The 13,268-nt window shown below is 38.6% G+C and overlaps 1 protein-coding gene across 4 annotated transcripts in view; it reads right to left on the bottom strand.

Annotated features, from left to right (window-relative positions):
* The window catches only part of dnmt3ab (DNA (cytosine-5-)-methyltransferase 3 alpha b), a 45,063-nt gene that overhangs the window by 3,199 nt on the left and 28,596 nt on the right, over positions 1-13,268 (bottom strand). For 2 of the 4 annotated variants that reach the window (XM_038729123.1, XM_038729121.1), the window contains 15 exons: positions 12,196-12,354; positions 11,848-11,955; positions 10,924-11,080; positions 10,598-10,744; positions 8,977-9,021; positions 8,544-8,623; positions 8,234-8,346; positions 6,507-6,690; positions 6,316-6,400; positions 4,926-5,071; positions 2,504-2,594; positions 2,254-2,402; positions 1,595-1,680; positions 853-922; positions 157-275 (listed from right to left, as the gene is read on the bottom strand). In XM_038729123.1, the coding sequence (XP_038585051.1) occupies positions 157-275; positions 853-922; positions 1,595-1,680; positions 2,254-2,402; positions 2,504-2,594; positions 4,926-5,071; positions 6,316-6,400; positions 6,507-6,690; positions 8,234-8,346; positions 8,544-8,623; positions 8,977-9,021; positions 10,598-10,744; positions 10,924-11,080; positions 11,848-11,955; positions 12,196-12,354 (1,739 nt within the window). Of the gene's footprint in view, positions 1-156; positions 276-852; positions 923-1,579; positions 1,681-2,253; positions 2,403-2,503; positions 2,595-4,925; positions 5,072-6,315; positions 6,401-6,506; positions 6,691-8,233; positions 8,347-8,543; positions 8,624-8,976; positions 9,022-10,597; positions 10,745-10,923; positions 11,081-11,847; positions 11,956-12,195; positions 12,355-13,268 lie in introns of all 4 variants that reach the window. The other 2 variants (XM_038729122.1, XM_038729120.1) reach the window with 1 other exon arrangement.

Here is a 13,268-nt window from a genome sequence, read left to right on the forward strand (position 1 = left end):
AGGAAAACCAGCCAGACCACCAAATACAAAACAACCAAGAGGACAGACAGCCAGACAGACAAGGGAATAAGGGAAGACACAGGAAGATCATTTTGAGATTTGATCGCTGAAAAAAGCTGTGACAGGGTTTGACGGGCAATCTTTACGTTTACATACCTCTCCATCTCAGTGCACCAGAGTATGTCTTCCTTCTCATTCATGTAGACAGGGAAGTGCTGGTCCTTGCCCTGCTTGATGGAATTAGACCTGGTGGTGATGGTCCTCACTTTGCCAAACTGACAGAGAAAAAAGGGAAGAAGAGAAATATTAGTCCATCAGTCCACACTCACTTTTCAGCATTTGACGCATCTCAAAGCTACAAAACCTAACATTTTACCTCATTCATTACTGCATCACATTACAGATCAGATTGATTGATAAACATGAGTATTCTGTGTGTAGTGAAGTTCTCAGTACTGACTGATGGACTTAAACTGTTTCCTCTTGCTGCCACTGGGAGCCGCCTGTGTGCAAGTTGCTTTCTCCTCTTTTCTGAGCAATCGAATTAAATATGTTGTTAATTGTTTTTTGACTAAAATGAAAGTTGTGACTGTCTCGCTGGTTTCCTTGGTTTTGAAAGCATGACATGTCAGAGATAACAGAATTCATCTTGCTGTGATCCCAATATGAAAGCACTTATAATCACTTTGGACAAAAGCCCCCAGCCAAATTAATGGAATGTGAGTAATATTGAGATAAAAAAAAATAATGTCCACAGTTGCATACAGAGCTTTTAAAATATTTTACATATTGACATTTCGCCAGGCAAGTCTAATATACAGCATGTGTTCCATCAAATTATTACACGAGTACCTTAGCTGTTCTGCCGTGTTCTAAACAGTCCTGGAGGTCCAGCTTGTCATTGCACATAGCACTCAAAGGCCTGTAAAAGAGAAAGAACAGGATCGATTTATATTTAGACTTACAGTATAACTTTGGACTTTGCTTGTATTAAAGTCTGCACATTGATTTAGTTGGATGTCTTTTCAATAGATGACAATTCTTATCTTCAAACTTACATACACCTAATTAGATGCACACAACTTGCTGGGCTGCACTGGTCTTTTCTTGCATTTTTAACAGGAAAAACATTTGTACTTGAAATGTCAAATTTCTACTAAACTATGCACAAGATCAGTTTCAGAATGAGCCAGAATCATCCACCCATTAGCTTATCTTTTGGAGGGTTGCGGGGGGGGGGCTTTAAATGAGATTCAAAATTTTGGAGAGGTGGCAGGTCATATTATCTAAAAGTTGGTCGATTGCTCAGTTACATATCATGATTCTAGTGTATGATATCTCTATATCATATGTATGTTTTCTCAGACTGAGCTCAGGTGATGCAGTCTGGGTATGTGTGAGGCTCAAAATATTGTGAGCAAAACGAAAAAAAGAAAACATTTCTTGATTTAGTTCATATATGGCTGTCGTAGTAATCTTAACTTGGGCTATGTTAAACAGCAAATCTATATAAGTAGTCCATGGTTAAAGGGGGTTTATTCCTTCTGTTGCGTATGTCACAGGCTGCTGCTTCCCTCACCATTCGCACACCAACCTGTTCATCCCAGGAAGGTTACCCCAGAAGTAGCGGGCACGGTGGGCAGCAGACACTTCCTTGGCATCGATCATCACTGGGTTGCACTGAAATCCATGTAAAGCAGAGCAGAAAAGACCCCAGTCAGAGAGGAACCAAGGTAATATGCTGTTTTACAAATGGTGTATTGAAGTACAGTGAAGAGTTACCATTTAAAAGCACAGTATTACTGGCATTAAAACAAATCCTTCTATAGTTTTGGTTGACTAAAATCATTTTGGGGTCGGGTGAATTCCTCCAAAATGTTAGCTTCAACGCACTTTTCACCCACCATTTAAAAAGGATCTTACACAAAGTGGAGAATATTTTAAACCAATAGTTGACCAGGTTTTTACCGGACAAAATGCAATATGGAGAGCAAAAGACACTATCTAAGGGTACTTTAAAGCGCATTAAACATAGCACATTAACATAAGGTGTTCCCTTCTAATGATCTCTGTCTAAAGATAATGAATTAGGGGGCATTGATAATCCATCAATCCTTGTCACTGGCGTCCCATCACACTGTACCTACACTAGAGTCTAATGATCTGATTGTAGAAGTCAAAGACAATTATGACCTGTAGGATTAGATAAACTATTTATTTAGCAACAAAGTAAGCCAAAAGAGAGAAGCTGACCTCTAAAAAGCGAGATATGTCCCTCTTATCGCTGACACCCATAGCGACGACGTTCTCAAAGAGCCAAAAGAAAGGCCGGTCGTCCCCCTCCTTCGGTCGAGCCTCGTGGAGCAGCCTGTAAAACTCAAAGAACAGGCGCCCGGTGCCCTCTATGGGACAGAAGCAGTCATTAAACAGCATTGAAGTACAGTGAAGGGCACATACTGATGATACTTGTTGCTATTTGACCTGATGAAGACAGTGAACCTACCATAAAGACCTTTCCTTGCAGGATTGACTATGGAGAGGTCATTGCATGGGCTTCCACCAATAACTAGGTCAAAAGGACCCCACTCTTGTATCTGCATACAGATAAGATACACAGTCAGAAACACAGATATAGGTAGATTATGCAACACATACTGTTCTTTGAAAAAATAACCAATTCAGTTCTACTTGAGTGGGGTGGAGGTTTTAAAAAGGTCTTTATTGTGTCCTGGTCTCCAGTTTATACCTTTAATGAGTTAAGGCGCTTAGGTAATCAGATAATTTAACATTTTACTCTCTAAAGAAAGCTCAGCTCCAGCTCTGATCAGCTGTGTAATGCATATCACTCAAATCACAAAATTCACAGAATTATTAGCTGGATAATAATAACAACTGACGCACCAATATACATATACAGTTATAACCACCGACTTATTTTTGCCGTTTTCTCTGTTTTGAGTAAAAAAACAGCTGTTTTCTGTGTGTATAAAGATCGCCCGGGCCGTCATCTTGGTATTACCCAATAGCTGAGCTCTGAAGCTGCAACCTTTTTAGCAATGTTGCTGGTGGCAAGTCCGACTATGTTTTGAACAGACAGCGGTGGGACAGGTGACGGAGTGGTGGGGGAAGGGGATTATGGTGGTAATCTTTACTCATTACCATTGACGGAAACATTGCCCAGCACCATTGCTCTAAAAGTTGCTCCGTGTATCACCAGCTTTAGGTTTAATTTCTCTCGTCAAAATGAAGGAGAGAAGAAGTGCTGCTTTGGAACAGACTACTGATCGTAGTAGTACCTACAGACATCCAATATATCAAACGATTCGTCTGCTCAATACGAAGAGAAAGAGACCACTTACAGCCCTGTAGGATGTCTGTACTCAAGTTATGCCAAGTAAAGCTTAGGAGTGCTTTTTGCCATAGGAATGTTGATTGACACTGATGCAGGTCGCTGTCCAGCATCATGCTCTATTATAACGCCTGATAGCAGTGGGTCTCCTTTTTCCAGTGAGCCAGAGAGACCTAACCCTGCTAAACATTAAATCTATAGTCTCTTATAGCTCATTATAAACACAGACACCCATCCAGTTAAATATGGTGTTCCAGTTAAATATGGTGTGCCTCAGGGGTCAGTCTTAGGACCCATTTTGTTTTCCTTGTATCTGCTTCCCCTTGGACATATTATCCATAAACATGGCATTTCTTTTCATATTTATGCTGATGACACACAAATATACTTGCCCGTCAGATCCACAGACCCTGGAATGCTGAGTTCACTTAACAACTGCCTTTGCGAAGTTAAAAAATGGATGTCAAATATTTTCCTCCACCTGAACTCAGACAAAACAGAAATCCTGGTCATCGGGTCCCAGCAGATGGCAAAACAAATACTGCCATCTGCTGGTTCCCTAGTAAATCACATTAAGCCTGTGGCAAAGAACCTTGGTGTTTGGTTTGATAGTAATTTAAATTTCGAGCACCACACCACAAAACTTGTTCAATCATGTTTTTATCAACTTAGAAATATAGCTAAAATTCCTGTTTAACCCAAAAATCTATTGATCGACTCCAGACTGTCCAGAACTCAGCTGCCAGGCTTTTAACCAGAACAAAGAAATATGACCACATTACTCCTATTTTAGCTTCATTACACTGGCTCCCAGTATGTTTTAGAATTGACTTTAAAATTCTATTGATCACTTTTAAAGCTCTTCATGGCCTCTCGCCTTGTTATATTTCTGACCTTTTAGTCCCATACACACCAGCACGTACCTTGAGATCCTCGGGCAGAGGTCTGTTGTCTGTTCCAGAGTCTCGACTGAAAACTAAAGGGGACAGAGCGTTTGCTGTCAGGGCCCCGAGGCTCTGGAACAGCCTGCCCGAGGAAATCAGGTCGAGTCAGTGAACTCTTTTAAGTCCCTTCTTAAAACATACTTTTATAGGAGAGCCTTTCCCGATCTTATTTGACTTTATTTTATCCCTTTTATTTTATATTTATCTGTATTTTAGTCTTTTCAATGTTTTCATGCTTTTATCTTGTATTGTTTTTTGTATTGTCTCTTGGGTATTATTGTCTTTACACTTGTTAAAGCACTTTGTAACTTGTTTTTGAAAAGTGCTCTACAAATAAGGATTATTATTATTATTATTAACAACAACAAACTGGCAAACTAGTGCGATGTACTGTGAGTAGCTACTATGTAATCATCCACTTCAGGTTTAAGTCAGAGCCAACAGAAGTTGACCTTACTCTGATGAAAATCTCGTTCACCTTTTTCAGTGGAGTTTTATTTTTCAGTTTTTCACAAAACTGCTGTTGTATAAGCCAACTCCTTGAATGAATGTGAAGCATGAAAAAAATACAACAGAAAAGGACCAAACACACTTCACACAACCCTAAGGAAAAATAAATAATTTATACTCACATGTTTGCGTGTGACGTTCCTCACATCACCAACATACATGATACGACCCTGATGCCGGACGATTCCCACTGTGATGGAGTCTTCGCACACCTCAGACGCTACATAGCGATCCACTTCGATTCCAAGTTCTTTTAGCACCAGCAGCCCTGCGCAGGAGGGGGTCGAGGGTCAGACAGAACATAGTAAACTAAGTACAAACACATCAAGATTTTACCAAAACCAATTTACTCTGCACGATAAAAAAGTAAAACCTGATGTGTAGCTCTGGAGCCGTCTCTGACAAAAATAGCCCTACACTGAGTAGAACTTAAAATGACCTCTCAAATTCTCTGTTTAATACTCATACAGTATCTGAAACATGGTCAGCCTACATTACTCTACCGTCATCAATATAATGTGCTGATATCAGTCACATATTGACAGAACTCACAATGACTATGGTGTTATTATTAGTCTAATAATTAGTGCGATTACTGATAAACAACAACGTTACTACTAAGCAGGGCCGTAACCAGGCTTTAGAAATTAGTGAGGTCCAGATTATTTGTTTTTTAAAATATCTTTTTACATGTACAGACTACATAATGGGCACTGTGGTTACTATATGACAACATAAAATACAGCAGGGAGCTACATTGGTGTGATGCGCGGATCAGCACAGGACAGAAAACAGAAGTCAACTTTTAGCTTCTTAAATAATTTAATAAACACTCTGATAGAGGATTGATCAGGAGGACGGCTGCTTCACTCCAGACGATTTCTCTGTATGAACATGGACTAACACAGAACATTAATTAGTATTAGATTCTGACCGATCCTGTCGGTGTGTCTGGAGATTTAAATATGAAGTTATGCTGCTGTGGCTTGTGCGTAAATATGCACAACGTCACTTCATGGGGAGACACTTCACCCTATTTCACCCACCTGAAAATTCACAAAGCGTATTGCACAAAACTCTGGCTGCAAACAGTGGCACACTCAGTTATTGCGCACACGAAGTGTGGACACTGATCATGAAGTTTTTCAAGTTGAAATGAGGATTGCAACAGTATAAATTATCTGTGTCCGCAATGGATTTATTCTAATTATTTTACTGATAGGCAATAGTCTACATATAATTACGGAGGTCCGGATCTTGGTCACCTCATGGCTGGTTACGGCCATGCTACTAAGAACTGTAAAAAGTTAAACCTTCAAATTATTTTAATGCTTGTTCAATAAGAGTATATATCATGACGTATAAGTCAACTAAAAAGGATAAAAACATTTTTCTGTGACCAATTCACTATGAAAATTTGAAAAAAAGAAAGGGGGCACTTGTGTAAATTGATGCAAACAGAACATTTCACACAGACTTGGTTACAGAAACTGGATCCACTTCTTGTCTAACCTGTTGCTATGCCGTCAAATAGCGACAGGACACGAATGGGCTTCCTCTTCTCCACCATGACTGGGGGGTAAACCTTTGGTGAGTCCTGAAATACAACACCAAGACAGGGGGGGAGAAAATGAGACACAGGAAAAAGTCCTCCTCAGTGAGACTGTTTGTGGGATTTAACGCCTAAAAGGTGCATTACTCACAAAATCTTGGTCATGATTATTTGCAAAGAAGTTCTGGAGACGGCTGGGCCAGTCAGTGCGACGCACCAAAAGACCAAACACACACTTCTGACCACACATGAAACAGTTCCACGGATCCTCTTTGATGGCTGCATGGGCTGCGCCTTGACCAACGAGAAGGTCTACACACTCCACACAGAAACAGCTGAACACAGGTTAAGAAGGTTAATTAGAGAACATATCTATCTAGTATATCTAGTGATTGTGATGGCATATCAAGATCAACATTAGTTGCTTTCTGAAACTACCCAACATGCTAATAAGCCAAGAACTACCCGTTTGTGCAGATAACAGTAGCAGTAATGTACAATTTAAAAACAAATCAAGCCTTGCAATTTCATCCCTCAACTTTTGGTTCTCTCATTGTAGTCCGGCAATGCCATATTTTAAATTATTTGAGACACATTTATCCTACACATTGATAACAGCCTTGTGTTTCTTATTCATTTGTGCTAGGGAGTTCCAACGTTGCCCAAAAAAATATTAAAAACATCAATAAGCCACAGTGTTGCATTGGTTGACATGTTCCATTCATCCTGCTGATGTGAATACTCACTATTGGCTGAGTGCCACAGAAGGGGAAGTGAAGGACTAATGCATTGTTAGTTTCTATCTTTTAATACTAATTGTTGACAATAACAGAAGCATATACTATAGACTATCGTCAGCCTTATTCATTAAAGTATGCTGAACAATTAATGACTGACAGCACTCTCCTCCAAAAATCTATTTCTAAATTAGTCAGAGGTCAGAAAATGGTGACGCAATTGCAGTATCAGTCTTTGTTCCTAGTTTCAATGGCTTCGAATGAGTTTTGAGAGGCAGCAAGTTGTCATCAAAATGTCATCCAAATGTCAAATGCCATCATCTACAGTAAACACACAGCAAACCATTGTTTGCTGATTGGTCCAACATGTGACTTACAAGGCTCAATCTGTTCTCAATGGTATTTTTATAGGCTTAAAGCGTGTAGTCTGGGTATGCGAGGATACTTTTTCAGACTATTTCTTTATATTTAACAGTGGTCTATTCAACTGACATACAACCACACTTTATATATTATTTGTGATAAGCCGCTTCTCTACTGGACCACCGTGATGGTGCCTAACATCAGTGCTATGAGATTTTTGACACCACTACAAAGCCTCTTATATGTATTCAATATAACAATCATGTCACAATCCTGCTATCTGGATTGGAAAAACAACTGTTCACTATGGGCTGTGGATGATTTATATAAAAAGGTGATGTATTTATTATTTATTTATTTGGCGTCCTATGGAGATTTGAACAATCTGTCTTAAGGTTACAGAACATTTCTGGAAATATTTACAAAAAAAAGGAACTGTGTAAATTCTAGGTTCAGCAGTGTGTCGCAGTCGTGTCACCAATTTTTATCACATTTTTTTTTCAAATTGCGTTTGTATAACATAACGGTAGTCGATGTAAACTTGCACTAATTCAAATGTTCTTTTACTGGAAATTCGCACTGCGTTTGGATGGAAACCTGACAATAGTACATTTTGTTTGGATACGCTGACACTGCCATCCACAATGCAGACTGTGTACAAATTCTTTCTTTGTACAAAAGATGCTGCCATGATTTACATTCACACTGCTGTTGAAGACATTGTGGTGTCTATTACCACCTGCCTCCATTGCACAGTAGAACCCAGTAGGAACCTTACCGACAACAGTTGTTGTTTCCACACATGAGCACCTCTCGTCCTCCGCAGCAGATAGTGCAGTATGACTGATAACCATCATCGTCATATTGATATGCACATTCTAGGAAGCAGTTCTGTGAAAAAGAGGCAAGATAAAACAGTTTGACACATTTGAAAAAACAAACAAAAAAAACAACTCCGTATTATGGGGTCACATCAGGTGCTGCTTGGAATATGTTCAGATTATTATTAGCTTTGAAAGGAGCTGTTTTTGTTCTTACGACACAGTAGCTGGAGTTGAGTCCCAGACTTTTAATAACCACTGTCATACCTTACAGCTCTGGCACATTCCTCCAGCAAATAGTGGGTGCTCAAGGCTAACAATCAGACTTCCACAGGAGATACAGATGTCTGTAGAAAAGAAGTGCAGTATGTCAGTAGTTAACAGGTCAGAGAGGTGTGAATACTCTGTGACGCTCCGAACTTTACACTTCAACGGAATTATTTGAACAGCTGTGAAGCAGGTGTACTCTAATGAGCTTAGCTGGTATGTTTGGAGAGAACTCACAAGGGAGCAAGGAAAAATCATGGAAATGTTATTTCTACATCTGTACTCTTTTATCATTTTATTAACACAGACGCATACATTTCTGCAGCTTTGCTTGTCAACAACAAGGGCAAGTGTAAGACGTCTAGGTGTTCATCCCCTGAGAGGCCCCCCGGTGCTGCTACAAGCTAGAGCGCACAGAGGACACATCACTTACCCTCTATGCTGCGGCACTTTTGTCTCACTTCATGAACAAGCCGCTCTGAAAATAGAAAATACAACAGAAGATACACCTGATAAGAAATGTAGGTTAACAAAATCCACACTTGGCAATAAATTTGTGAGGCACAGTTCCAATTTTAGCTCAGTTGTTTTAGTTCATTTATTCTCACAGATAATAAATATACATACATACATACATACACACACACACAGTATCTCACAAAATTTTTGTAAATATTTGATATCTTTTCATGTGACATCACTGAAGAAATGACATTGCTACAATGTAAATTAGTGAGTGTACAGCTTGTATAACAGTGTAAATTTGCTGTCCCCTCAAAATAACACATCACAGCCATTAATGTCTAAACCGCTGGCAATAAGCTATTTTCCCTCCCTGGTGTTATGTGACTCATTAGTGTTACAAGGTCTCAGGTGTGAAAAGGAAGCAGGTGTGTTAAATTTGGTGATATGGATATCTATCCATCCATCTATATCTATCTCTATCTGGGAGTGTGAGTGCAATAACACCAAATTTTAATTGAGAGGGAACTGAATTCCAGATTACACCACCTGTGTGAGAAATTCAAAATTGGACATGTATGCAGACTGCAGCTCATGACCATTTCTGTTTTGGTAGTTGTGAAAGGTACTAGCAGAATCTTTTAATAGCAATAAACTGCGTAGAGCTTATTAACAAAAGAGGATCTCTTCTACTCAAATGAAAAGAAACCCCTCCTGTAAATGGGACTTTTTTTTGCAACAACATGAGGTTCCTGACGTTTCTATGAGAATAAAAGATTGTATTTGTTGGTGACAGAAGTCATATATTAGATGTAAATTTAACACTAGGCAGATAATTTATGTAAATAAGGAACCGCAAAGGTTGTGTGGTATACCAAATTCTAGGAGGAGCTATTATTATAAGAAAAATAATTTAATGTAGTAATAATTACCCATGCCTGTATAACTAAAAAGGTACACGAAATGCTTCTGGAGTATTTTTATATAGCTAAAAGGTTTATTTCTTGCCTCATTAAATCATCCAGTTCAGGGTCAAAGTTGGATAAATAATCAGATGCTAATGTATTCGACTGAGAACCAAGAGTCTGAGCAGGATTTTTTTATTATTATTTCCTCTTTTTTGTCCAACAATAAATTAGAGAGAGAGAGTTTAAAAAAATTTTGCTTTAACATATTCATTCAAAATACTCTATAGTCAATCAGTAAGCAAACTTTATACTTTATATATGCAATACTATGAAATGAAACAAGAATTTCAGAGAATCCATTGTACTAATAAGTTAAACAACAGATTTTCTAATATTAGGCTACACCAATATGGGTGTCCGTTATGTTACTGAATCAGGTACTCATTGCCAAGACATCCTACAGTAATATATATAATAAAGCTTGTTTGGGAATGAACTAAAACTACTGTTAATTGTCATTGGAACAGCCCAAACCTTTTTGCTTAGTCACTCATTAAGCCACTCTAATCCACACACGACTTCTCTGACCACTTAACTCTGATGTATAACTCTGCTGAGCCCTCCCCAAGGGAAGGAATATAGAGTTCATGACTCCTATTTAACCTAATAAATGAGGAACCTTACCTCGTGTCCTCTCATCAATGATGTCCTTGATCTTGGGTTTTTCTGCTGTGCTTTTGCGAGGCTTTTTGGCTGGAGGAGGGGTATAGGCTGCTGCTTCAGGTTCCACCCACATCTCAGGGTAAACCTCTTTGTATGGGTTTCGCTCCTCTGGGGTGCACAGCATATTAGATAATTAATATTACATACAACAGCATGAGCTGATACACATGAGAAGTTCCTTGAAAATGTAAAAAGTCAAGACTCCCAGTAGCTGGCAACAAACATAGGCAAAAGTCCAACGATTAAAGCTTCATCATTTTGACTTTTGAAAATTCACTTCCTCTTACCCTCTGGTGGCTCTAAGGCCTTGGGTCCAGTGGGCTGAAATCCTGTCATAGCCCAGTCAATCATTTGCTTGTTCAGCATTTCAACTGAATTGGAGGTTTCTGTCTCATCACTGTCAGGGCAGGCCATGAAGGCTTTGCCTGCCCGGTTGCTAGCTGCCTACGAATACATGAAAAACATGTGTGATTTAAGTTTAGCCTCAATATACCTTCAGAAATTTACACCTACTGATTCAGTGTGGTCAATTCAATGTCTCAACAAAAGACCACAGCTGCCTATGATCCCAAAAAGGGATCATAATTATTTTATCTTTATTCCTCCTTTTTTTGTATGTGCCTGTGCTAATTAGATGCTCAGGAAAGACTTCAAGGAATAGTTCCAATAGTTTATTTACTGGTTGTAATAAATGCAGCATCACTAAGCCCAAAATGAATTTCCTCACTGGCACAATAAAGTATATTGTATCTTATCGTAGTTTGACATACACCACATGATTTCTTGCAAAGAATTTAATAAAAAGAAACAGTTCTAGTACTTAAGTCCATGTGAAACCACAATAATGTTGTTCTTTTATTTCTGATTGAGTACGGACCAAATTAACTGAAAAAAATGTTAGTGCGCTTTAGAGGTACTAGAAAGGGTATTTCTGAACTTTGTACAGAGCCAGACTAGCTGTTTACTAAACTATGCTAATCATCTATCAATTTTAGCAAACAGATTGGAGAGCAGCATAAGTCTTTTCATCTAGCTCTGTGCAATAAGGTCAATTATCATAAAGTCCAATTATTCCTTTAAAGAAATGAAAACAACTGTACAGTGCTACCAGTTTAAGGCAATGAGCTCAGTTTAATAGGCAGTTTTTTCTTTTGTGAGGGAATCACCCAAACTGAAAACAAGATTTTGAAACCCACTGCTCTTATTCTCACCTCTAGCACTTCATAGATGGCTTTCTTGTACATGGGCTGCTTGTTATAAGTTGGTTGGTGAAAGGCATTATTGAAGGAACTTAAAGGCATGAGTTTCTCTACACAGACCTGTAAAAATACACAGAAAATTGTTTACGTCACATTGTTTACACAAAAATTATGTTGTTGAGATGTCTGGAGATTTTTATATTTATACTGGAAAAAAGCAATTAGTTGAGCAAACCCCCCCCCCCAAAAAAAGGCTTATTATAAAGCGTGTGGTTTTCACTATTAACGGCAGGTTGTTTTGCTTAATTTCTGGTGAAAAAAAATCTGACAGTAATATTAATGTTGGCTCTAAACACTCACCACTGAGAATTTTCCATCTCCAAACCACATGACCCATCTGGTTCCCTCAGCAGCTCTGCTCCGGCCCGTCATCCACCAGGATACAATGCGGCCTGGCCACCACGAGAACCCTCGCAGCTTTCCCCAAACCAGCTCACCGATGCCAAAACCACGACCGTCCTGCAGCCAGAATAAAAGACAAATCATCCGCTCTGTATTAACTTCTGGGCATAATTGTGAAACCTTTTTAAACACCATCTGTCTCTGTTTGTTTTTCTTTCGGATGGTAAAGTCAGGTCAAGTCATTTATTTATAGCCCAATATCACAAATTTGCCTCAAGGGATTTTTGTATACTTTAGAGTAATGGCACCCTCCGTTCTTAGACCCTCGGTTCGGATACGGCAAAACTTTAACCCATTAAACCTCATTAACAGGGAAAATACGGAAGAAACCTACAGATGAGCAAGAAGAGGACTTCTGTTCCCAGGACAGACAGACATCCAACACATGTTGTGTGTACAGATTAGGCCAAAATAGTAAGATTACAGTAATCAGGATGACAAAATTATAGATTGTAAACATATTCATTTCATATATCCTAACTGTTTCACTAATCATTTAAGAAAGTGAATGCATAAATAGATAAATTAACATTCTTGAAACTTCTCATTTTTTGTTAAGGGCAAGATTTTATACATCAAAGTCTGTTTACTAGTTTGGGGAGTTGTACTACATGTGTGTACATAGTTTTATAAAAAGCATAAAGTCTGGGAACTTTACTCAAATGACGTCCATCTTTACACATTCAGGAAGAAAATCACACTGTATAATAGCATTATTTATATATTTTGTATATAATTGAAGCTATACAACGCTTACATTGAGTGAAATAAAAAAACCTACCACAAAAACACACACAACATAATGTTTCTTATGCTGCAGCATGCAAACAGTGAAAACTTAAAATTCAACATGATGTAATTGCTATCTTTGTACTTTCAGATCTCCACGAGGCGGACAGTTGTAAATCACTTAAAGTGTATAACTTCCCAAAAAATGAATGGATGCTTTACTTAACATGGATTACCCCTGG

This window comes from Micropterus salmoides, unplaced genomic scaffold, assembly GCF_014851395.1.
Source record: "Micropterus salmoides isolate LMB-PRFRI ecotype aquatic unplaced genomic scaffold, ASM1485139v1 Ms_hic_scaffold_19, whole genome shotgun sequence".
Taxonomy (NCBI): Eukaryota; Metazoa; Chordata; class Actinopteri; order Centrarchiformes; family Centrarchidae; genus Micropterus; species Micropterus salmoides.